This window comes from Podarcis tiliguerta (genome assembly GCF_965153285.1).
Source record: "Podarcis tiliguerta genome assembly, chromosome: 16".
In the NCBI taxonomy this organism is placed as follows: Eukaryota; Metazoa; Chordata; class Lepidosauria; order Squamata; family Lacertidae; genus Podarcis; species Podarcis tiliguerta.
Window position 1 is genome coordinate 11,436,575 of NC_139549.1, and position 23,567 is coordinate 11,460,141.

The 23,567-nt window shown below is 49.3% G+C and overlaps 1 protein-coding gene across 5 annotated transcripts in view; it reads right to left on the minus strand.

The window, feature by feature from the left end:
- The window catches only part of USP21 (ubiquitin specific peptidase 21), a gene marked incomplete at its 5' end in the record, with an annotated part of 28,382 nt that extends 9,279 nt beyond the window's left edge, over positions 1-19,103 (minus strand). The window contains 8 exons of one of the 5 annotated variants that reach the window (XM_083418499.1): positions 2,097-2,234; positions 2,360-2,471; positions 3,277-3,400; positions 6,062-6,121; positions 10,303-10,395; positions 11,530-12,340; positions 13,335-13,428; positions 18,905-19,103. In XM_083418499.1, coding sequence (XP_083274625.1) covers positions 2,097-2,234; positions 2,360-2,471; positions 3,277-3,400; positions 6,062-6,121; positions 10,303-10,395; positions 11,530-12,340; positions 13,335-13,428; positions 18,905-19,103 — 1,631 coding nt within the window. Of the gene's footprint in view, positions 1-2,096; positions 2,235-2,359; positions 2,472-3,276; positions 3,401-6,061; positions 6,122-10,302; positions 10,396-11,529; positions 12,341-13,334; positions 13,429-18,337; positions 18,532-18,904 lie in introns of those variants that run through there. The other 4 variants (XM_083418502.1, XM_083418500.1, XM_083418501.1 and 1 more) reach the window with 4 other exon arrangements.
- Between the last annotated feature and the right edge of the window lie 4,464 nt (positions 19,104-23,567).

Sequence of the window (23,567 nt, forward strand, 5' to 3'; positions counted from 1 at the left end):
ACTGAGCAATGGAGATGCAAGTATGAATCAGGCTTCAAGCAGTGACTAGAAACCCGGCCTCCAGCATTTATGTGCTCAGACACACTCTGAGCGCTGCTAGTAGTTCAGCTACACTGGGAGGTCAGGCCCAACTGTTCACCACATTAGCCCAGGTAGGCCAGAAACACCCTGCCCTAGGACAGGCCACTGGACCAGGAAATATGAGCCCATTGGAAGAACATAAGAAAAGCCCTGCAGGACCAGAAGGCCCATCAAGGCCTGCTCTCACTGTAGCTGACCAGATCCCCTGGGAAGCCTGCAAGTGGCAGCACTCTCCTCAGTTGCGCTTCCCAGCAATTGCCTCTGACGGTGGAGGGAGAACACAGACAAGCAACTATTGAGAGCCTTCTCCTCTATGAACTTGCCTAATTTTCTTTTAAAGCCATCCAAGTTGCTGGCCACCACTCGTCTTGTGGGAGTGAGTTCCACAGGTTAACTCTCTGTACTGAGTGAATGACTTTCCTTTGTCTGTCCTGAATCTTCCAACATTCAGCTTCCTTGGGAAGCCCCTTCTAGCATTATCTCCTCTCTCTTCTGAGGCGGTGTTTAGGGGAGGAGGCCATAAAGCAGGAGCAGAGCCTGTGCTTTGCATACACAGTGGTACCTACGCTTCAGGTTACAGACTCCGCTAACCCAGAAATAGTGCTTCAGGTTAAGAACTTTGCTTTAGGGTGAGAACAGAAATCGTGCTCCGGCAGCGCAGCGGCAGCAGGAGGACCCATTAGCTAAAGTGGTGCTTCAGGTTAAGGACAGTTAACCTGGTGCTTCAGGTTAAGGACAGTTTCAGGTTAAGAACGGACCTCCAGAACGAATTAAGTACTTAACCCAAGGTACCACTGTAGCAGTTCCAGATCTAATTCCAAGGATCTCCAGTCATGGGAAAGACTCCTGGAATCAACCCGGGCAAGCTTTTCTACCTGCCTTGCCCCCTAACTGGGACTCTTATAAGGAGGAGCCGCTGCTTAAAGATTTGATCTTGCTCTCAATTTTTTGTGTCTAGGGAATGCTCTTTGCCTCTTTGGCAGGAAAACGAACGCAGTCAAACACTCTTCAAATGTTAATTATTTTGAACTTTTATCATTTGTGTTGGCATTTGTGTATCTATTCTTTTGTGAGCTGACTTGCGGGTCTCTTTTGGCTGAAAAGCGGCATATATTGTGTCAATAGTAGAAACTGGCATCATTCAAACGATCACTTTATATACAGTGGTACCTCTGGATGCAAATGGGATCCGTTCCGGAGCCCCGTTCGCATCCTGAAGCGAACGCAACCCGCGACCCCGTGTCTGCGTGGGTTGCAATTCATCGCTTCCGCGCATGACATCATTTTGAGCGTCTGTGCATGCGTGAGCAGCGAAACCTGGAAGTAACACACTCCGTTACTTCCGGGTCGCCACCAAGTGCAACCCGAAAAGCCTTAACCTGAAGCGACTTCAACCCGAGATATGACTGTAAACAGTAACAAAACGTAAGAGCTCTTAGATAGCAGAGTTGCCAAAAACCTGAGGCTGTAGAGAGCCACTATCAGCAGACAATGCAGTCAAGTTGCATCACATGCAAGGGTTTAGTTCCAGGTGTTGCATATATATGTGAAAACCATGCATAGCTAAAGTTACTTTTCATTTGGCTGCTGGTGGTGGTGAAGTCCCATGGGCAGGCCTCCCCCATGTTTCTGCTACCTCCCCTCACTCCCCCATGTGAAAGTGAGCAGCAGAAGGGAGCGGGGGGGAGGTGAGTAAGAGAGAGAGAGAGAAATGGAGGCAGAAGAAAAAGGCTGGAATGGAGCCGCAGCTGGGCATGTAAAGCTGAATTTGTGTAAGTAAAATTCCCAGATGATGCAACTTGACTGTACAGGGATAGATGACCTGGTATACAGCAGCTTGACACATTCAGGGAGGAACTGTAGCTGTGCGGTAGAGCACCCGCCTCGCAAGCCAAAGGTCTCGGGTTCAATCCCTGCCCTCTCCCCTTTAAAAAATAGAAGCATGCTCCGATTTGTGGTACAGAGCAGTTTCTTCTGCCCAGCTCACAAGATGGCACCACATTTTCTGCCCTCACCTCAAGGTGTCCGTGTCCTCTAGTACTGAGGGTCGCTTGGCGTCAGAGAGGATGCTGGGAGTCTTGCGCCCTTTCCTGTTAATCTCCACATGCAACCGATCCATGAGAAATTTTAAGAACTCCTGAGCGTCCTGCTGGCTAGAAACGGAAGAAAGGCAGAAGGGTTGGGGGCAGGCCGGGGTGGGGGAAATGTTGGGGTGGGTAAGAAATGTGCAACCGCACTGGGGCAGGGATAAGGCCATGGGCACCCCAACTTGCCTCACCTGTATCCTGTGAAGGATGGCACATATTTCTGAAAGACGGCTTTGAAGCGGCTGGGGTTGGCGGCCTCCGTGGAATCGGGGTGCCATAAAGTGGCAATGACATCTGCAAAGGCTGGAGAATGAAGAGCCACAAAAAAGAAAATAAAGGAGTTGTTCCCTTTCTCCTTCTCCATTTTTACACTGGGGGAAACACTCAGCAAATTTCGTTTTGCTTCCTCTTCCTCGAAACGCGGCAAATATGCTACCATTCCTGGTTTTGTCTTACAAATGAGGAATTGGGGCTTGGGGTTAGGTATGTGGCCTGTCCAAGGCCGCACAGGGAAGATGGTGGCAGAGGCAGAACTCATACCTAGACCCTCTCCCTCCCAACAGGACAGGCTCAAAGATCCTGCTGGTGGAAAACTATCAAGGGGGTCAGAGGAGGGGCTGGAGCAATGGAAAAAGATGTGCAAACACAATGCAATATCAAACGCCCGCTCCTTTAGGAGTGACTTTCATAATCCTCTCCCTGTCCCACCATTCCACCCCACCCTCAAAATTGTGGATTATAAGCCTGGGCAGTTTGTCCCACAATATTTATTGAGGTGTTTCCTGTAATACGTTTGCAAGCTGAAGGCCAGAGACGGTGGCCTATGAATACCTCGCAGGTGAGAAAGGGACAGGACAGGACAGTGCTGGAATTAGGTCCTCTAATTATATAATACTTTGTTCAAGGCAGAGGTACTTATATAATAGTGGTCAACCGGGATTGGATTAAGGCCCTCCAGAGACCAATTTAGATTGCTGGCTCACTGCAAGGATCCTTTTTAGCTGAAGCTCGTTCAGACAGTGATCTGGTTACATAACCGACTCTGCCGACGGGAGGGAAAACAACAACAGAAAAAGCAGGGCAGGGTCTTTCCGCTTCCCCCCTTTACCTTCAGTCAGCTCCTGCTGGGTCCGCAGAGCGCTGGGCTGTTCCTGCCGGAATTCCCGACGGAGGCAGTAGTCCCTCAGGGACTTGGTGCTACTCAGGCACTGAAGCACAGCATTCATGAAGCACTGGAGGGGGAGATACAATGGGGGTTATCATCATGGCCTGCAGCATTCCCGTTCCCCCAAAAGGGATGGTGTGAAGACACACAGGATGCAGCTACCTGAAAGGTCACCTGCCCTGTACAGTCCCGGGAGAACCTTTAAATCGGCTGGGAAAATTCTACTCGCGGGGACTTGAAAACGGGACATTTTCCATCCTTACCCCTGTATTACAGAATGCCGTTACTTAGTCTTTGCCATCAATTTCAACGGGTCTACTCTGAGCAAAAACAAGTTGAATAAACCCCCCTCCCATTGGGGTGTATCCAATGTTGGTTCAACTCAGAGGGGTGGGGAGACCAACATGGCAGGAGATTTTAGTTTTGTTTCATTTAGTTAGTTTGTTACAGAGGCTCTGCGAATGGTTGTTTGCTGACTGGTGGAAGTATAATTGTGTAATACAGTTGTACCAACACACCATATTTTGCCGTCTATAAGATGCCCCCCTTTTGGGGACTCAGGGGGGAGATGCCCCACAGTTGTTGAGTTTTTTTGCGGAGGGTTGTCCTCAGTTGTTCAGCTTTTTTTGGAGTGGATTGCCCACAGTTTTTGAGGGTTTTTGGGAGGGGGCCCAAAAACAATCACCCGCCAGCAACTGCCATTCAACTGCCCACTTCCCGCAGCAGCAGCCTATCAGCAGCAGCCCTTGCCGCATACACAAATCAACATCCCTATCGCCAATGAAACATTCCTGCTCGCAGCAAAAACCAGTCGCCAGTCGGCAATATCCGTGTATAAGACGCCCCATAAATTTTGGCATTATTTTTGGAAAAACAAATTGTCTTATACAGTGGTACCTCGGGTTACATACGCTTCAGGTTTCATACGCTTCAAGTTACAGACTCCGCTAACTCAGAAATAGTACCTCGGGTTAAGAACTTTGCTTCAGGAAGAGAACAGAAATGGCGGGGCAGTGGCATGGCGGCCCCATTAGCTAAAGTGGTGCTTCAGGTTAAGAACAATTTCAGGTTAAGAACAAACCACCAGAAAGAATTAAGTTCTTAACCCGAGGTACCACTGTACATGGATATATACGGTACTTTACTCAACAAGTAACTTCCTATGCTGATGTATTTCCTTATTCTTGAAAACACAGTAAGAAATATTTCAAAAACCAACACACCTAATTTAGGTCCATGAATTTCAATGGGTCTACTCTGAATAGGATTTGCATTGGCTACAACCCGCGGTTTTTATGTTGCACACTGTTTAGTGAATAATAATACAGTCGTACGCTGGAAGTCGAAAAGAATCCGTTCCGGAAGTCCGTTCGACTTCCAAAACATCCGGAAACCAAAGCACGGCTTCTGATTGGCTGCAGTAAGCTCCTGTAGCCAATCAGAAGCCACGGAAGCCGCGTTGGACATTAGGCTTCCAAAAATAGTTTGCAAACTGGAACAGTCACTTCCGGGTTTGCGGCGTTTGGGAGCCAAAATGTTTGACTTGCAAGGCGTTTGGGATCCAAGGTATGACTGTAATAAACAAGCTGTTTTAAAATGCCTTTAAATAAATAAAATCTTGCTGGAGCAAAGAAGGCCTGAGGTGAGTCGGTGCCTGGACAGGAGGGGGAACAATTGTGAACAGAACTTTCGCTACCTAGTGCTCCAGTGCAGAATGCAATAAAACACCCATATTCCTAGCCAGCAATCCTGACTTCAATTCCACGCTCTCCCCTTTTCCCCTCCTGGTGGTGGTGGGAAACAGGAGTGTGCTACCATTTTGGAACAACCAACCACAGTGTATGCTCTTAGTTATGCTGCGGTTGGCACAGCTGCTGGGTGTGTGTGTCCTTGTTACTAGGCTCCCACAACTTCCAGATGGGGATCAAGAGTTAGGAACGGGGACTGTAGCGGCAGGGTTGCAAGCTGCCTTCAGGCAGCACCTAAAATCCCACCGAGTTTCCAAAGATGTTGGGTCCTGCGTCCGATTTTGGTGCTTAGTGCAGAACATTCGTGGAGCATACCACCCAACCTCACCACCCTCAACAACACCTGGATGCAGAATTCCAAACTTGTTTTCTGCACTCGGCACAGAGCGGTTGTGCAGAATATGCACACATCACACAAGTTGAAAGGTCAAAATCATCTGCGGTGGGGAACCCACAGGCTGATCTTGGCCTACCAGGTTGTCAAATGTGGCCTCTGAAACTGGAGTTTTAAAGAGCAGCTGGGGCGGTTTGCAAAAGGGCTTTCAAACAGTCCCACGCTGCGCTTTGAAGTCCCGAAAGTCAGGACTTCAAAGCGCTGCATCGCAAGATGCCACTGTGGATCCAGGCAATTGGCAGGTGGGCAAGCCCACCCCCCTGTCAAATGTGGCCCTCCAGGGGTGGGGAAGATGCAAATCTCACCCAACCCAGAAAAGATTTGCCACCTTTGCTTTAAAACACACGCACAACAAACTCAATAAGAGACATCACTTCTGCTGCTCTCATTGTGGCAAGTCTGACACGGCTACCTCGCCTCCTACCAAGTTCGACTTCTCAATGCCGGTTATTTTAAGGCATCTTTTGAATAACAAAAATTGCACATTGTTGGGGCCTTTCAAAAGAAACCTTTGTGACAAGTCCCTTATGCAGGGGGGGACGTTCTCTTCACCTGGGGGTGGGGAGGCTAAGCGCCCACTTCTTACCGTGTTGCCAAGGTTGCGGAGACCTATGTGCCCAGAGCCCAGCAGGAGAGTGTGATGCGTCTGGAAAAAACAAAAACAAATGACAGAGTGAACGAGAGAGACAGAGAGGGAGGGATGCTTTGCGTGTTGTGACAGCGGGAATAATAGGTTTGGCTCGTCTCACGTCTCCACATGCAGGATGGACAGATACATCTGTACTTAAGTACACATACAGAGTGAGCATCCCAAAGACTGGCACAGGTCTCTTTTGTGGCATTGCCAGAGCTCCCCAACCCCCCATCATGATTCCTCTCCATGGTCTAGGGGTCGTTCCACTGCACTTTCTGGCCAAGCTGCCTTTTGCAGGCTTCTCAAATCAATCCACCTCTCCCTTCCAGCTGTGGAGGAGTTCCACCTCCCCTACCTAGTCGTCTCGAGCAGAGAAGGAGTGAGCAAATCACAGCGGCTCTGAAGCAGGTTAGCCTGAGCGGTAACCGCTGAGGATTTAAATACACGCAATTATATTGTGCGACTTGCCGTGACAGGAAGGAAATCTGAACACAATCAAGAAGTTGGGGGGGGGGGGGAGAGAGGCACCCTTGGGGCATTTTTCTAAGACTGCAACCAAGAAGCTCTGAAACAGGAGCTGCATGCCCCCAAACAAGTCCGGATACCAATCCTTCCTTAGCTCCAGGGGGAAGGAATCAGGCACCCTTCAGACGTTTTTGGGATCAGACGTTGTTGGACTCCAACTCCCTAACCTTGGTCCTGCTGTCTGGGGCTGATGGGAGGTGGCTGAGCAACATCCAGAAGACCCAATAGGCTCCACACCAACAGCCATGCCTTCTTCAGAGTCTTTTCCACTTAAAGATGCCAGGGATTGAACCTTCTGAGGGCAGAGGAGGGGCTTGATCAACTGAACTATGGTCCTTTTCCAATGTAAGAGAACTGTATGAGCATATGAAGTTGTTGTTGTTGTTGTATACTCCAAAGGGGGGCACTGTGGCCCTGCAGATGTTGCTGGCTGGGGCTGGTGGGAGTCCAGCAATATCTGGAACTGGAGTCCATCAGCCCCACATATCCTGCCAACCCCTTCTTTAGACCACTGGCCCTTGACAGGAAGGTTGTGCCCTGACCTACAGCCACTTCACCCCAGCAGCATCACTAACTGGTCGATTTACTCAATTTCCTTTTTTGTGGTGGAGGGGAGGAAGAGCTTGAGATCAGAGAGACCAACTGCAAAAGAAGACCAAGCCTCTTCATTTTTAAGTAGCTGTGTGGTGCAATAAAAGCAGGCCTGCATCCGTACTGGAGTGGTGTTTTTAAGATGTTCAGATTGTTTTCTTGCTTGTGTGCTTTCCACTCTGGACAACTTTGGGAGGAAAAAGCGGGGTATGAATTTAGTAACATAGAAGGGAACTGCAGCAAATGCAGGTTTCTCTCACAGGGTAGATCCTCCAAGAAAAAACTCTTTCAAACAGCTATTAAAAATGTCCTCTCCTCTTCTTGCAGTGGACGGAAGAGGAGAAGGAGGGAAACATCTCATCACAAACACTGTAACTGGGTCCCTAGTCGCTGGCCAGAATTAAAGGCAACTACTGGGTCAGAAACAAATAATTCAACAAGCGCTGCTCTCATCCACTATGAAATCAAGGAAAAGCATTCTCCACGCTCTTCTCAGCTGCAGCCGTGTCCCATAGGCCAAAGCTCCCTGTTCCTCAAATTCTCCCAGCAAACAGCAGGTTTTTTTTAATAGTCAAGTTTCTTAATCATCCTTCATTACAATGAAAACTGTGGAACGGAATGGTATAAATCCAGCCAAAGAACCAAAAAGGTAAAAGGTAAAGGATACGGAAAAAGAGGCTCAGGGCACCTCTGTACAATAAAGCCACGCAATGAAGCCGCGTCAGACATTATCAACTTAGGGGCAGCAACGGGGAGAGATTGGGGGGGGAGGGTTACCTCACTGGTCATCAGCAGCAGCCCCATCACCGCTGTGTGGACCACGGACTCAGAGATGTCCGCCGCTCGGCCATGAAGCTCCCGCTTGGTGGCCAATGTGCGGTGCAGCTTCCGGGGCAGTTCCACCAGAGTGGCCCCCTGGAGCCCCGGCATGGCTCCCCCGCTGCCCGTTCCCGCTTGAAGAGCCGGCGAGAGAGAGGCGCAGCCCTCGTCCTGCGCGGCGCCAAGCGGGGAAAAGGACTGGCGGGCCCTCCCTCACGTCCCTATAAGCCAGCAGCTCATTAGCTGATCCGATTTCCCCTGGCTATTCCTGGCTCCTCCTGGAGGCTCATCTCGGCGGGATTAATTAGCAGGAAGAGCTACTTTGGGGAGCAGCAACGCTTTCGGAGAACTGCGGAGCCAGGGAGGGAACGGCGCGGCAAAACAAAAACACAACCAAAGCAAATATACACAGCTCAGGGTGACCAGGGTTACGGCTAGCAGCTTCCCCAAGAGGCCCCTGCAGCGTCCTCGAGAAAAGCCCCGAGACCCAGCGGGTAACTGCTTCGGACGACTTCTCAGTGGGCCAACCCACCTTGGCACAGGGGACGTTCCCCAAAAGCTACCTTGAGCAGGGCAAGTCGGACAGTTACACAGACCTATAAAAACTGCGCAAGTGAATCCTTGCCCCAGGGAATTAATTAGCCGTTACAACTCTGGAAGATGTCAGCACCTGAGTCGACCAGAGTCACTAGCAGGGGAACCGGGTGCAGATAGTGAGCTAGGAGCTGGGCGTGGACATTTTACCCCCAAATCAGTCCAGGTTCAGCAAAAGGACTGCCAGCTTGGGACAGCAGTGGAAGAAAATGGGCACATTTGAGAATGTGCCTTCCCCTAAGCCATCCCCACCCCCTCCAATAAAAACCGGTCCCTGCACTCACAGAAAAGATTTAGGGGAGACATCTGCTAACTCTATACATTTTGTTCCATGCATCTGTTTCTATGGAAACAAATGTGATTTTCGATAGGCTATCCCCAAAGAAAAGTCTCCTTTCCCTCCCTCCCATCTGCCTCCTGCTTTCAAGTGTTGAAGAGGCCACAAGGAGGCATCTCCTGAGATGACTCCAAAAGGGGCAGATGGACCAGCGGAAGCAGTTTGCAATGCAACTGTGCAGAGGCTGCTCCTTGAGACGACGTTTGTCCACAAAAAGCTTCACTGATTTTCACCATGCAATAAACAGAAAGAAGAAAAGAAAACCACGTGTCTGGGCGACAGCACAATGAACAGCCATCACTCCTTGGGGAAGGGCCATAGCTCAATGGGAAAATCATCTGCCTTGCAAAAGGTCCCAGGTTCAATCCCGGCAGCATCTCCAGGTGGGACTGGGAGAGAACCCTGCCTGAAATCCTGGAGTCAGTGTACGCAATACTGAGCAGCTAGGTGGACCAATGGTCTGACTCAGTAGAAGACAGCTTCTTATGCCCTCCTCTCTGTCTGGACCACTGTTGAGAGTGAGGAGGGCTGCAGCTGAGTGGAAGAGCACCTGCCTTGCATGCAGAAGGTTGCAGGCTCAGTCTCTGGCCTCTCCAAGTAGACCTGGGGATGCCAACTGCCTGAAACCCTCAAGAGTCAGTTCTGATAAAACTCAACTCTGTATACAGAGGCTTCCTAAGTTTCTCACTGCCACCCAAACGACACCAAAAGCGCCTTGCTGTAAGAAGCCATGCCTGTGCTGTCTCACTTTCCAGCAGCTGGCATGTGGTGGGAGTCAGGCCAGAACTCCACCCTCCTGCCCTGGGGAACCGGATCCATGCTGGCCACCTGCCAGTATTTACAGGACTGTAAGTAATTGATATGAAGGATACAGAGGCAGCCTTCCTGTGAGGCAAAGGGGAAAGCAAACAGCTAGGGGCAGCTCTACAGGAACCCATTCAATGGTTATTATTCTTTTGGAGGGATAGTTCAGTGGCGTAGAGCATCTGCTTTTAGACACAGATGGTCCTGACATCTCCAGGTAGGGATGGAAAATCCCAAAGAGCTGCTGCCCGTTACTGCGGACAATATTGAACTAGATGGGCCAGTATTCTGCCTTAGTAGTATAAGGGAAGTTCAAATCTAAACCAGGCAAACTACCACCAGTTCCCCTAACCTTCCTTTGGTGGTGGCTTCCTGCGAATTCTCAGAGAAGGATCTCTGTCCGACTCGCCGAAGCCCAACCCGCAAGGTTCCATGGCCGATAAACCCACTTAAGTGTGTCTAATGCAGCTGAGCCACTTAAAACCAGCTTAACGACTACGGTGCTCCCCCCCCACAGACTCACCCCCAAGGAATGCTGGGAACTCTTGTGGCTGTCTATTCTGTTAGAGATACTTAGCCGCCTGCCAAGGAGAGTCCTGCGTGCGTGCATGTCTGCCTGGGAGGAACATGAAACAAAGCAGTTAAAAACTAGCGGGAGCGGACAGCATAAACATCAAGGGAAATCCAGTGAGCGTGAGTTTCTGCTCACGCAACCCTCTGGGGCAATTATTGGGGGGGGGGTTAGGGGGGATGCACCAGGAGAGGAGAGAACGAAGTTGGCTCATGCTGGGGCACCCACAAACAGGTTGTGAAGGCAACAGCCTGTCCCCAGCATTTGGTATTCAGCGGTATATTGCTACTGAACATGGGAGCTTTATCAGGCGATCAAGAGATGAACAAAAGTCATCCACAAATTTGTCTTCTCTCCTTCCTTTAAAGGAGGGAGTGGGAACCTCTGGCTCTCCAGATGTTGCTGGACTCCCGTAAGCCCCAGCCAGCATGGCCAATGGTCAGGGAGGGTGGAGGCTGGAGCTCAGCAGCATTTGCAGGGCCACAGGTTACACCAATCCTGCTTTAAGACAAACCAAAATGGCGACTGCGACTGCACTTCATGGCAACGTACTCCCCAGAGTGCCACAAAAGTTACGGCTCTTAAATGTGTTTCTTGGGGTGGGGTTATTGTTTCATTTTGGTTTTAACTATCGATTTTGTGCTTTTATCCTGTATTTTTATCTTAGGAACCGTCCTGACATCTTTGGATTAAGGGTGGAATATAAATTGAATAAATAATAAGTATCCCACACTTTGCTTTCTAAACACTAGCTTGCTAAGAGGCTGGTCCTCCATGTCTAGTATGGAAACCCAGGACACCAGATTCTTAGCAGCCAGGGAGGAAGGGGAAAGCATTCTGCAAAGTATTTTGGCTGAGGAGGGATAATGGTGAGGGGTGCAGGACGGAAGAGGAATCCAGGAGCCTTCTGCCACAGGGAATTCCTTTGTGCCTACAACTCCCAGGCAACTGCTTAAATACAGAGATGCCAAGAGTGAATCTATATGTGCTGCAGAGAATTACTTTCTTCAGTTTGCCCCTGGATCTACTGCCAATCAGTTTCCTAGACAGCCCTGGATTCTAAGGTTAATAAAGTTCCTTCTATCTACTTTCTTCACACCGTGTACCCTATTGTAAAGCCTGGAGCCCTCCATTCCCCCACAGAGGATCATTGCTGGGCACCCCTTGCCAGTCCCTTACAGCAGTGGCCTTCTCCTCCAGCCTGCTCGGAACAGGGCCCTTGCTCTGGGGTGGGCTGGTGGATACCAGGACGTCTTGGGAGCGAGCGTATTCCGTGGCCTGCGGGTCGAGGGCGCGAGTCCTGGGGCAGCCCTCCGTGCGGACGGACAGCAGCGTGGGCGACGGCCTCCCATCTGCCCCGGGGGTGACGTTGACTCTCCGCAGAGACGAGCTCCTCTTCAGGGCCAGGGCGCCCAGGCCATGTTTGTGGCTGCACGATGGGCTGCGGTCCCGGAGAGCAAGCCGGTTCAGCACGGCGCTCAGCTGCTCCTCCCCGCGGCTGCCGGACTGGCTCAGGTCGCCGATGCTGATCGACTTGGAGCGCAGCAGGTTGCTGCTCCGGCAGTCTGAGTCCGGCCCGCCCAGGAGGACGCCGGGTGGCATGGTGAAGGAGGCGCTGCCAGAGATGGTGCCGGCCTGCGGGCAGCCGGGCACCTTGAGGGCGTGGTCTGCCTTGACGGGGCCGCGGCGGGAGGCGGAGGCGCGCAGTGTGTCGCTGCGCTTGGAGGCCCGGCCTCGGTCGAGCTCCAGCTTCTTGCCCCTGTCATCCAGAGGGCTTGGCCTGGGCGGCAACGGGCGCAGTTTGGACGCCACGGAAAGTCCGTTGGAGGCGGCGGAGGAGCAGCCACGGTGCTCTTGGCTCGGGGCTCGGTGTCCATTGGGGAGCTTGGAGGTGGCTTTCGGCTGAGAGGTGATGACCGACTGCTCTCTCGCCCGGCTCATGCGGTGCTCGGAGGCTTGCGGCATGGCGGAGAGGAGATAGAGGAGGGCCCTGGGGAGAAAAGAAACAAAAGCGGGAAGTGGGGAAACGGTCAGGTCTGTTTCTTCACATTACGTTTTTGAAATACAGTGGTACCTTGGTTTACGAACTTAATCCGTTCCGGAAGTCCGTTCTTAAACCAAAGCGTTCTGAAACCGAGGCGTGCTTTCCCACAGCAGCGGGGGACTCAATTTACAAATGGAACACACTCAGCAGGAAGCAGAACATGTTCTGCTTCCAAGGCAAAGTTCACAAACCAAAACATCTACTTCCAGGTTTGCAGCGTTCTTAATCCAAGTTGTTCATAAACTAAGCTGTTCTTAAACCAAGGTACCATTTGTTGGCTGTGCATTCGGATACCTGCTAAGATATCATAACTAAATTTGGCATAATGGTTCCTCCAGAACTCAAGGACCAGGCTTTTGTCTATGGTTGGATACAGCTGGGCATCATTTGGAATCAAGATGGCAGACTGAACCTTTCAGAGCTGCACTGGTTTTTTGGTTCCTTATCATTCCAGAGCAATGCCAAATATGAGGCTACTGGTTATTAATACTGGGTTGGAGCCAACTGAGAAATAAATAGCTATTACTAATTTGTCCATTGACTTAAGTGCATCTGCTCTGAGTAGGATTTAGCTGGATAGAATCAGTTATTAACAACTTTATATGCCACTTAACGTTCAGGATAGGCTTCTGTGCTTTTTACTGTGTATAAAGGAAACAAAACACTGAAGTAGAAACATTCCTAATTAAACTACACAATCACCTTACAATATAGACACCCTTAAGTGAAATACACATTAAAACAATGCAGCAATTAAACCAGGAGACTGTGGGGAAAGGTCAGTTCAGAGGACTGAGCCCACAGACTCTTGGGAAATCCCAGTTTCCAATTTAATAAAAGCATGGAAATTTTTTAGCCCCTCAAAACAGGCACTCAACAGAAATGGACAGCACAAAGCCAAGCAGCACAAAGACCCCAGCCCAGCAAGCTGGAAACGCACCTCTCAAAAAGTGCTAGACTCTCACCCCCGCCGGCCCCTGGCTCACACCTCACAGAGGTGGCTGACCGCAGGAGGGCTCCTCTTGGCAGATGCCCTGCAAGACAAAAAAACAGCAAAGGAAAACTGGTAAAATTCTCCGCCTTTACTCAGAGATGCTCCCCACAGCCAGATTCCAGGATAGGTGGTCCCAATGGAAAGGGAAGCGCTTCCCTGCATCTCAGGGGGAACCGAGGCCACATCTTAACTCCAATTCCTCAGAAACAAGGGTGAGCATAGTCTGTAAACACAATGCAGGATTCAGCTCAGCTTCTGGCTTCCTGAGAATCTTGGCTTTATTTCTGCGATACAGGTTTAATAGTTCTCGTCATTCCAAGGACGGCATGAAAGGAGCTCTGGAGGTACGCAGATTGTCAAAACCTTGGAAACCAAAGCCTAAGGCCACCTGGCTGGGAGTACCTGTAACATAATGGGTGTTTCCTTCACATTTTTATTCATTTGCTTAGACATTTTATATAGCTCTCCATTATAGCATCTCTGTGCAGCTCACAAAAATCTCAATACAATGACACCAAAACCCAATTAAAATTACAAAATCAGAATTAAATTAAAATGCCTGCTGGGTTATTATTTTTTTAACCCAGTTAAGAAGGCACAGAAGTTCAACAGGGAGGGGGCCTGTCAGACCTTGGCTAGAAGGAGGTTCCATAAAACTGGGCCCACATTACCAAATGTGGCGCATCTGAGCCATGGGGGGAAACTAACACTAACAGCGACTCCCCTGAATACCTCTGTGACCGGGCAGGGATACAAGGGAGAGGTGGACCCTGAGGTGTCCAAGTTGTTAAGAGCCTTGAAGCCGGCCCAGTATGGCCAGTCAGTGCAAGCTTTGGAGCACCAGAGACCCTGCGGCCCTTCCATCAGCCCAAGGCAGCATGGCCAGTGGGCAGGGATGAGGGGGGTTGTAGTTCTGCAAAATCAGGAAGGCCATAGTCTTCCCATTCCTGGGGCACAGTAAGTCACAGAGAGGTGTGCAGAGAGGTGCCCGCCTGCAAGGAGCTTCCAATCCAAAACAGACAATGGGAGAAACAACGAAGGGGGGAGAAATTGTGGGCAGATGCAGTTACATCGGCCTAAAACTTGGTTAAAGCTGGAAAGAAGAATTCAGGAGGAAAAATCCCTTAGAAAAGGGTTAATTTTGAGAAGTGATTTGAAGGAAGGGAGGAGAGGTGGCGCCGTGTACATATTTAGGGGGGAGTTCCAAGCTTCGAGAGCAGCAAGAGGGAATAGGCAGCGTCGCTGCTCACTCACATTTGCATTAAATTATTTCATGAATTAAGCTTCATGTGCATCTACTTACCTAAATGGGACATTTTATTACAATAACCAGGACACCTAAAGGTTGACCAAAAAATCACAAACACTCCAGGGAGGTCAGGCATTTTTTTCCAGCCCAAGGGCCACATTCTCTCATGGGGCGTCTTCCAGGGGCCACATGCCAGTGTCAGGGCTGAGTCAGTGGTAAACCAGGCAGAGCAATGGGTGCAACTCTTACTTTGTATAGTAGGCCACGCAAAGGTCACACATCTTTCCATCCTGGCAAGCCAGAGGCAACCTGGCTCAGTCAGAGAAGCCTGAAGGGCCGCATTCGGCCCCCAGGCCCAAAGTTCTGCCACAGTGGTATCAGCCAAACAGCTTTAGGGCATTGTGTAGTTATATGACTTTAGGTGGTACTGCAAGGCATTTACATGCATTCGTGAAGGACCAGTCTATGAATGGGTAGCAGCCACGAAGGCTAGTGGAGTTCAGAGGCCGTATACCTCTGAATACCAGCTGCTGAAGAAGCGGAGAACAGGAAAGGGCTATTGCCTCTTTGAGCTGCTTGTGAGCTTCAGAGAGCTGCTGGCTAACCATTCTCCATCAGAGGTTCTCCTTCAGTTTCCTCTGCTACCATTGGCCAAAGGGGATTTCTTCTGCATTCCGGGCGCAATTCTTTGGAAATCAAAACTCAAGGAGGTCTTTACAGAGGCAACAAGATTCTGAGTGACATATTTAAAAACAAGGGAAAACCAATTTTCTGTGCCAAATTCAGTTCTGCTTAAGCAGAACTATGGGAATTACATGAATTATGCAGACTTGAGGAACAAAATAAGCAGCAGAAGAGGGCCGGTGCCTTCATGCTCTGACTGTGGAGCATTTGGCAGGTCACTAGGAAAGGCAGGATACTGGACTCAAAGATGAAAACTGCAGTCCAACAACATCTAGAGGTCACAAGGTCCTGCCCCCCCCCCACCCCAGCTTTAGTGCAATCCAACAGGGCTCTTCTTATGGGAGACAGAGCTATGCCCACTGAGACCCCACAGGAAACAGGCTGGGACACACAAATTCCACCCAATCACAGAATAGGGGATCAAAGTAAAGAGCTAGCCTTCAGAAAAACATTTCCTTTTTTGCAAAGTAAGACTTGAAAGCAAGCAGGGGAAGAGAAGATTCTGTAACCGGTATAGTTATTTGTCACTACACAGCAGAAGCAAGAGAGAGTAGATGAAAAAAGAATATGCAAATGTATTATCAGCATAATTTCTGCCACGGTTATAGAATCTAGCTTTTCTCGGCACACAGAATTTCGACACGTCCTCATTTACTTATATACAGAGAGTCCCATTTATATAAATGACACTGAAGAAGCCTGAGTGGTCCTTTGCTTATATTCTAAAATATTCATAGGGACACAGAGGAAAGAGGAATGAATAGAGACAGGCACAGGAGATGAAACAGAAGAACAAAAATTCCTCAGAAGGTGGTGGACTCTCCTTCCTTGGGGTTTTTTAAACAAAGGTTGGATGGCCATCTAATGATGCTTCAGTTGCGATTCCTGCATTGCAGGGGGTTGGACTAGATGACTGCCAGGGTCCCTTTCCAACTCTACAATTCTATGATTCTATGAAAAACAAAAGAAGAACAAAAGAAGAGCCTGTTGGATCAGGCCAACACCTAGTCAAGCATCTTGTTCTCGCAGTGGCCAACCAACTGCCTGCGGGAAACCCACAAGCGGGCTTCAAGCACAAGAGCACTTCCCCTTGGTTTCTAAGGTAAAGGTAGCCCTGCCCGTACGGGCCAGTCTTGACAGACTCTAGGGTTGTGCGCCCATCTCACTCAAGAGGCCGGGGGCCAGCACTGTCCGCAGACACTTCCAGGTCACGTGGCCAGCGTGACATTGCTGCTCTGGCGAGCCAGCACCAGCGCAGCACACGGAAACGCCGTTTACCTTCCCGCTATAAAGCGGTCCCTATTTATCTACTTGCACCCAGGAGTGCTTTCGAACTGCTAGGTTGGCAGGCGCTGGGACCGAACAACGGGAGCGCACCCTGCCGCGGGGATTCGAACCGCCGACCTTTCGATCGGCAAGCCCTAGGCGCTGAGGCTTTTACCCACAGCGCCACCCACGTCCCCTTGGTTTCTAGAAGCTTATTATTTACATACACAAAAATCCCAGAATTCTCTTTATTATCAGCCGGTCCACAACTGTGTCTCCCTCCCCCGCAACTTAACTGGAACCCAACTCTTAGCACGGCCAATGGCCAGGGAAGAGGGGAGTTGGAGTCTAACATCTGGAGGCTCACAGATGTGATCCTTGAGGACAACCACCACTGGCTTCTTTTCACTGTGGAAAACAAGACATCCCCTGGGAGTTCCAAAGCTTCATTGTTATGCAAAACATTATTGGGAGAGATAGATCATGCCCACCAATGTCAGGCAAAGGTCCAGTTCTCCAGTACAAACTTTGTCCAGTCAGGTCCCTCCAGAAAGCTTCCATCATCCAGGGATAAAGTAGTATCAATCTTCCATTCATGTTTGGGGAATTCAAAGGTAGTCTCAACCTGTACATCAGGGATGGGGAATCTGTGGCCCTCCAGATGCTGCTGGGCTCCAATTTCCATCTGCCCCAGCAAGCATGGACAATGGCCAGGGATGATGGAAGTTGTAGTCTAATGACATATGGAGGGCCTAACAGGTTCTCCACCTCTACTGGATATGGAAGTTCAACAGCCTTCTCCTCTCCTATAAGTATGTCTAACCCTGTTTGAAGCCAAGACACCTGGTGGCCTCCACCTCACCATTAAAAAAAAATTCCTTCAAATCTTTACTACTGTCATATCTTGCGGCAGCAAAGAGACACTCAGAGCTCTATCATTTTCTGTGAATTTGACCAAATCTTCATAAACACCATAAAGCCAGATAATGACACTGCTGTACACCATTTAAATACTAGGTTTTTATCCAACTTCTACTCAGAGTAGATTCATTGAAATGGAACTGAATTAGCCATGCCTATTCATTTCTATGGGTAGAACTAGCCCTGGGTACAACCCAATAACATATCTAAACACCTAAAACACATCTATTACCCTCCACAAATCCATCTCCTGATTTGGGGTGCATCTTCCCATTTAAAAAGACAGTCCATACCTTTCCTACTTTAAAACCTATATTATCATCATTATCAAAGCTCCAAAAATTCTCTAAGCACTGTTTGTAAATTAAAGGATAAGACAATATCTGCCCACAAGCTCACAATTCAATAGACACAATGTGAAAGGAAAATGGAATGAGGAGGGAAGAGGAAAACCAAGGACTGGAGCAGCTGATCCTCCACTGGCAGATAGATGAAGTTGGTTTCGCCCTCGACACGATGTCCTTCTCAAGAGGCAGCCTCCTAGTAGCCCTTGTCCATGCATCCCATAAAACAGTAGTCATCAACCTTTTCACTCCCAGGACCCACTTTCAACCCATTCATACATTTCGGGACCCATTCCCTAATATTTTTACCGTGTATCTGCATGATGTTCATGCTCCTGCTGTAACCCACCTTGGGACAAGCCGTGACTCACTAGCAGAGTCCCCAAACCCACCAGCTGAAGGCCAATGCCATAAAAAACATACTGACACCCAGAACACCCCCCCCCAATTGTTTTACTTCCAAGCCACACTTCAGACCCACTTACTCCATAGAGGTTGGGGGGTCTTCCTGCTGTCACAAAGAGCCCACCCCAACTCCTAGGCGGCACAGCCTCATCTGCCGACCTCTAGAGCCCTCCTCCTTCGCAGTCCAGAGCCCCCATGAGAAGCCCATTCCCCACCCCCTTCACCGAGGACTCTGGGGAGGGAAGTCCCCCCCCCAAATAAAAACCACAAACCCCAACTCCACCCCGTCAAGACTCACCCCACATATTATTATGCCGCGATTACATAATAATGTCAAATTGTGCTCCCTGCCCTCCCCCTCCCCTCGCGTTATACAGGCACAGCGTGTGCATGTCGCCTGCGCTAGACACCATCTAGGCAGGTGGGCCTTACCTATGTCGCGTTGTACCCCCCATGCAGACCCACAGCCGGCCCCACGACTCAAGTAAGGAGAGGAGCCCCCATAGCATCCTTTTAACCGAGCCTTTAGAGCCCCCTTCTTAACCCTTCGTGCTACACGGCCCTCGCCCCCCCCCAGCCCTCAAACCCCACCCCGTCCCGCAACAGGCCCCCGGTGGCGCAAAGGAGTTCAGGTGTGTGGGCCTCACCTCCTGCAGGACGCCATGGCAACAACAACTCCTGCAGCACGGGCCGCCATCTTTGTTCCTCCCCCCTCCCCGCCGCACTCCGCGCTTTTGCCCGGCCGAGGCCGGCTTCGCGCGGCTGCAACGCGCAGGCGCTGGCACGCCTTTCGGGCCCCGCGCGCGCAGGCGACGGACTGACGGGACCTGCGCGTGCGCAGCTCATCCTCCCTAGGCTCCTTTTGTTGTTTCGGTAGCGTCACAGTCAGCTTTTGCTTTGCCCGACCTGCCACTCTCACCTTTTCCGTCGCCATGGAAACGGCGGGAAGCGTCCCAGGAAATTTAAAGGCGCAGTAGCCTTAAAAAAAAAAAAAAAAAAGAGGCTGGACGCTTTGCAAGCCGGATTCGGTCTATGTATTGTATAGTTGGGAGTCGTTCGCTGTGATTTATTCGCGAGCTGCAACCAGATCCTATGAATGTTTATTCAGAAGTCATTCACACCACTTAAGAGATTTTTTAAATTTTAAGCAGAATAGAAATGCTTTTAAATTTAAATTTTAAACTATTGTTCAGAATGTATTTAACTATTTCCAGGTTGCTGTGTGTGTGCGTGTGCGTGCGCTTTAATGTTTATTGTTGATGTCTGCAGTCCTGAACTCCTTTGTGAGGAAGGGTGAAATATCATTTAAGAAATAAGAAATGATAATAAACAAATGGGGCTTACTTCCATGTTAAATGCATAGGAATTGCAATTGCAGGATATTTAATCATAATTATATCCACTTTGTTTGACGGGAGTTAATTCAAATGTAACAAGAACTTCCAGATCTTGGCTGCACCTTGAAGGCTAACAAATAGATTTATAATGTGCTATATTTGTTACATTGGGATGCGGGTGGCGCTGTAGGTTAAACCACAGAGCCTAGGACTTGCCGATCAGAAGGTCTGATCGTCAGTTCGAATCCCTGCGATGGGGTGAGCTCCTGTTGCTCGGTCCCTGCTCCTGCCAACCTAGCAGTTCGAAAGCACGTCAAAGATCAAGTAGATAAATAGGTACTGCTCCGGTGGGAAGGTAAACGGCGTTTTCGTGCGCTGCTCTGGTTCGCCAGAAGTGGCTTAGTCATGCTGGCCACAGGACCCGGAAGCTGTACGCTGGATCCCTCGGCCAATAAAGCGAGATGAGCGCCGCAACCCCAGAGTCGGTCATGACTGGACCTAATGGTCAGGGGTCCCTTTACCTTTACCTATATTTGTTACATTAGTCTTTTTAAAATGCGACAAGACTGCATTGCTGGTACAACATTCTGCAGTCCTATGCACACTTACATGACAATAAGCCCCATTGAACAGGGCAGGGCTTACTTCTGAGCAGAGCAAGGAGTTTGTTGTAACACTGAAGTAAACCTTTTTCCTTGCAAGTGAGCATGCCTTACTGTTCTTACATCAACCACTAGCGAATCAAATAGGGCTGAACCCCCTAAGCAAAAGTGTATAGCGGACGACACCTGCCCTAAAAGCTATTTTTAATTAAAATGGAATACTTGGAGGGGGACACACACACCCATGTTTCCTTGAACCATATACTGTAATCGAAAAACATTAAACATTTTTATGCAAACTAACCACATTTGAGAAACCTCATAACAAGCCTGTGAGGATGCTTATTCTGCTTTTTGTTGCCTCTGAGGCAATTCACTCCTCTTTCCCAGGGAGGAGGAGAATTGTTTCCTTGTGATGGTGGTAAGCTAACCCTCCTAGATCAGCTTGCAAAAATCTGCTCATCTCAGTACTCACGTTCCTCTGTATTAATTACTCGCTTCATATCAGCTTACTGAGAAGATGAAGGGGAGAGGATACTGGGCATGTTACCGTATTTTTCGCCCCATAGGACGCACCTAGTTTTTTGAGGGGGAAATAAAGAAAAAAATGTTTATTTCCCCCCCAGGCGCAGGGCTGGTGTGGGGGAAGCCCGAGCTTCCCCTGACCCCATCCCCCAGAACAGGCTGCTGCCTGCAAGCCTTGCGAGCCAACATCTGCCCGAAGCACAGGGCGGGCTCCGCAGCTCGCCCCGTGCTTTGGGCTGCAGGCTGCCGCCCCAAACCTTGCACACCCGGCGGGACCTCCTGCAGGGCGCACCAGGCTTGCGGACATCCACAGCTGGATGCTACCTTCCACCCATTCATTAATGGCTCAGCAAATATCAACTGAGGGGAAAGGCAGTGTTGCTTGCACAGAATTAAACTCACACAGGGCCTCATCCAGTCACACTGAGGAAGCCCCCAGACTGATGTTTTTTCATGGGCGTATTCTGCAACATGTCACTGATGGAATAATAGAGCACTCAATGGTGGATGAATGTTTAGAAGATTCCACCTAAACATTGGGAAGAACTTCCTGACAGTAAGAGCTGTTTGACAGTGGAATTTGCTGCCAAGGAGTGTGGTGGAGTCTCCTTCTTTGGAGGTCTTTAAGCAGAGGCTTGACAACCATATGTCAGGAGTGCTCTGGTGGTGTTTCCTGCTTGACAGGGGGTTGGCCCTTGTGGTCTCTTCCAACTCTATGATTCTATGATTCTATCTGGACCATCCACACTAGGGCTGGGCAATATCTGGTTTTCAACATGATGATATATCACCATGCCAACACTGATGCTGAAATCCAGCATCGTCTGAGCTCTGCAAGTGCGGCTTTCTCCCAATTGAAGTGCAGAGTGCTTTAGGACTGGGACATTTGCAAGGAAACCAAAATGGTTGTTTACAAAGCTATTGTACTACCAACCTTACTGGATGCTTGTGAAACATGGACCACTTATAAACGCCATCTCCAACCCCTCGAAAGATTCCATCAACGGTGTCTCCGAAAATTTTTACACATCACTTGGGAAGACAGGCGAACTAATGTCAGTGTACTGGAAGAAGCAAAGCTCACCAGTGTCAAAGCAATGATTCTTCAACATCAACTTTGTTGGACTGGTCATGTTGTGTGGATGCCTGATGATCGTCTTCCAAAGCAACTACTCTATTCCGAACTTAAAAATGGAAAGCGTAATGCTGGTGGTCAACAAAAGAGGTTTAAAGACTGTCTCAAGGCAATTAAAAAAAAAATGTAGTATAAACACCAACAATTGGGAAACACTTGCCTGCGAGCGCTCCAGTTGGAGAACAGCCTTTACCAAAGGTGTCATGGGCTTTGAAAACACTCAAACTCAGGACGCAAAGGAGAAACGTGCTAAGAGGAAGGCACGTTTGGCAAATCCACACCATGATCAACACCCACCCGGAAACCAATGTCCCCACTGTGGAAGGACGTGTGAATCCAGAACTGGCCTCCACAGTCACTTATGGACTCATTGGTAAAACTGTGTTTATGGAAGAGAACCTTACTCTGCTACGAGTGATCACCAATAAAGAAAAAGAAGAAGATATCACCATGCAGAACATCACAATATTCTGACATATCATGATTTCTGAAATAAGGGTGGAGCTATGTAGAGGCTCTGGCTGGCTTCACGGTTTTCCCTGCATTATTTTTGCCAGCACAAGCTCTTCTGATTCGCTGCCCCCTGCAGGACACAGGGGAGAGTTGAGCCAGCGGAGTTAACAGGGGCTGCAGAAATCGAGAGAGGCGTTGCCTGGCTCCACATTGTGATTTATATTGATATATCACTGAGCCCTAACCCACACACCATTCTAATTTATTAGTTTTTCTGTGGTGCATTCATGCTTTCTGGAGGGACACAGTTGTTGCTATGTAAACCAACAAAAATATAACAATCCACCTACCTCCCTGAACATTTATAGTAGGGTCGCCATATTTCAAAAAGTGAAAATCCAGAGGAAATTCACCAAAACCTACACTTCCAACGTGGGTTGCTATATGTCCGGATTTTTCCAGACATTACAGCCAAAGCCGTATGGCAACCCTAATTTATGGTATGAAAATGAATCTGTCCAATCCTCTTTCAAAGCCATCCAATTTGGTGGCCACCACAACATATTGTGGGAGCAAATCCCATGGCTTGAATCTTCCAGCATCAATCTAGCTCAGTATCGTCTACCCTGACTGGCAGCGGCTCCCCAGGGTTTCAGGCTGAGGTCTGTCCCAGCAACACACAGAGATGGAAGATGTTCTACCCTGAGCTAGTCTTTCCTCATAGATTATTCCTCTCTTCCTGCACACACACCTATCCCTCCTAGGTAGCAGAGATAGAATGCTGCTCCCTGCAAAACCATACCTATACTATGTACAGTGGTGCCCCGCAAGACGAATGCCTCGCAAGACGGAAAACCCGCTAGACGAAAGGGTTTTCCGTTTTGGAGGTGCTTCGCAGGACGAATTTGCTATGGGCTTGCTTCGCAAGACGAAAATGTCTTGCGATTCCTGGGGTTTTTTCCCCGCTCCCTACCCCCTTTATCTAAGGCACTAAGTTGCTAATAGCTTTTTAGCAGCTAATCCGCTAATCCCTTAAGCCTTTAATAGCCGCTAATAGCCGCTAAACCGCTAATAGCGCTAATCCGCTAATGGGCTTGCTTCGCAAGACGAAAAAACCGCTAGACGAAGAGACTCACGGAACGGATTCTTTTCATCTTGCGAGGCACCACTGTATTTGGAAAGTACAGTGGTACCTCAGGTTACATATGCTTTAGGTTACAGACTCCTCTAACCCAGAAATAGTGCTTCAGGATGAGAA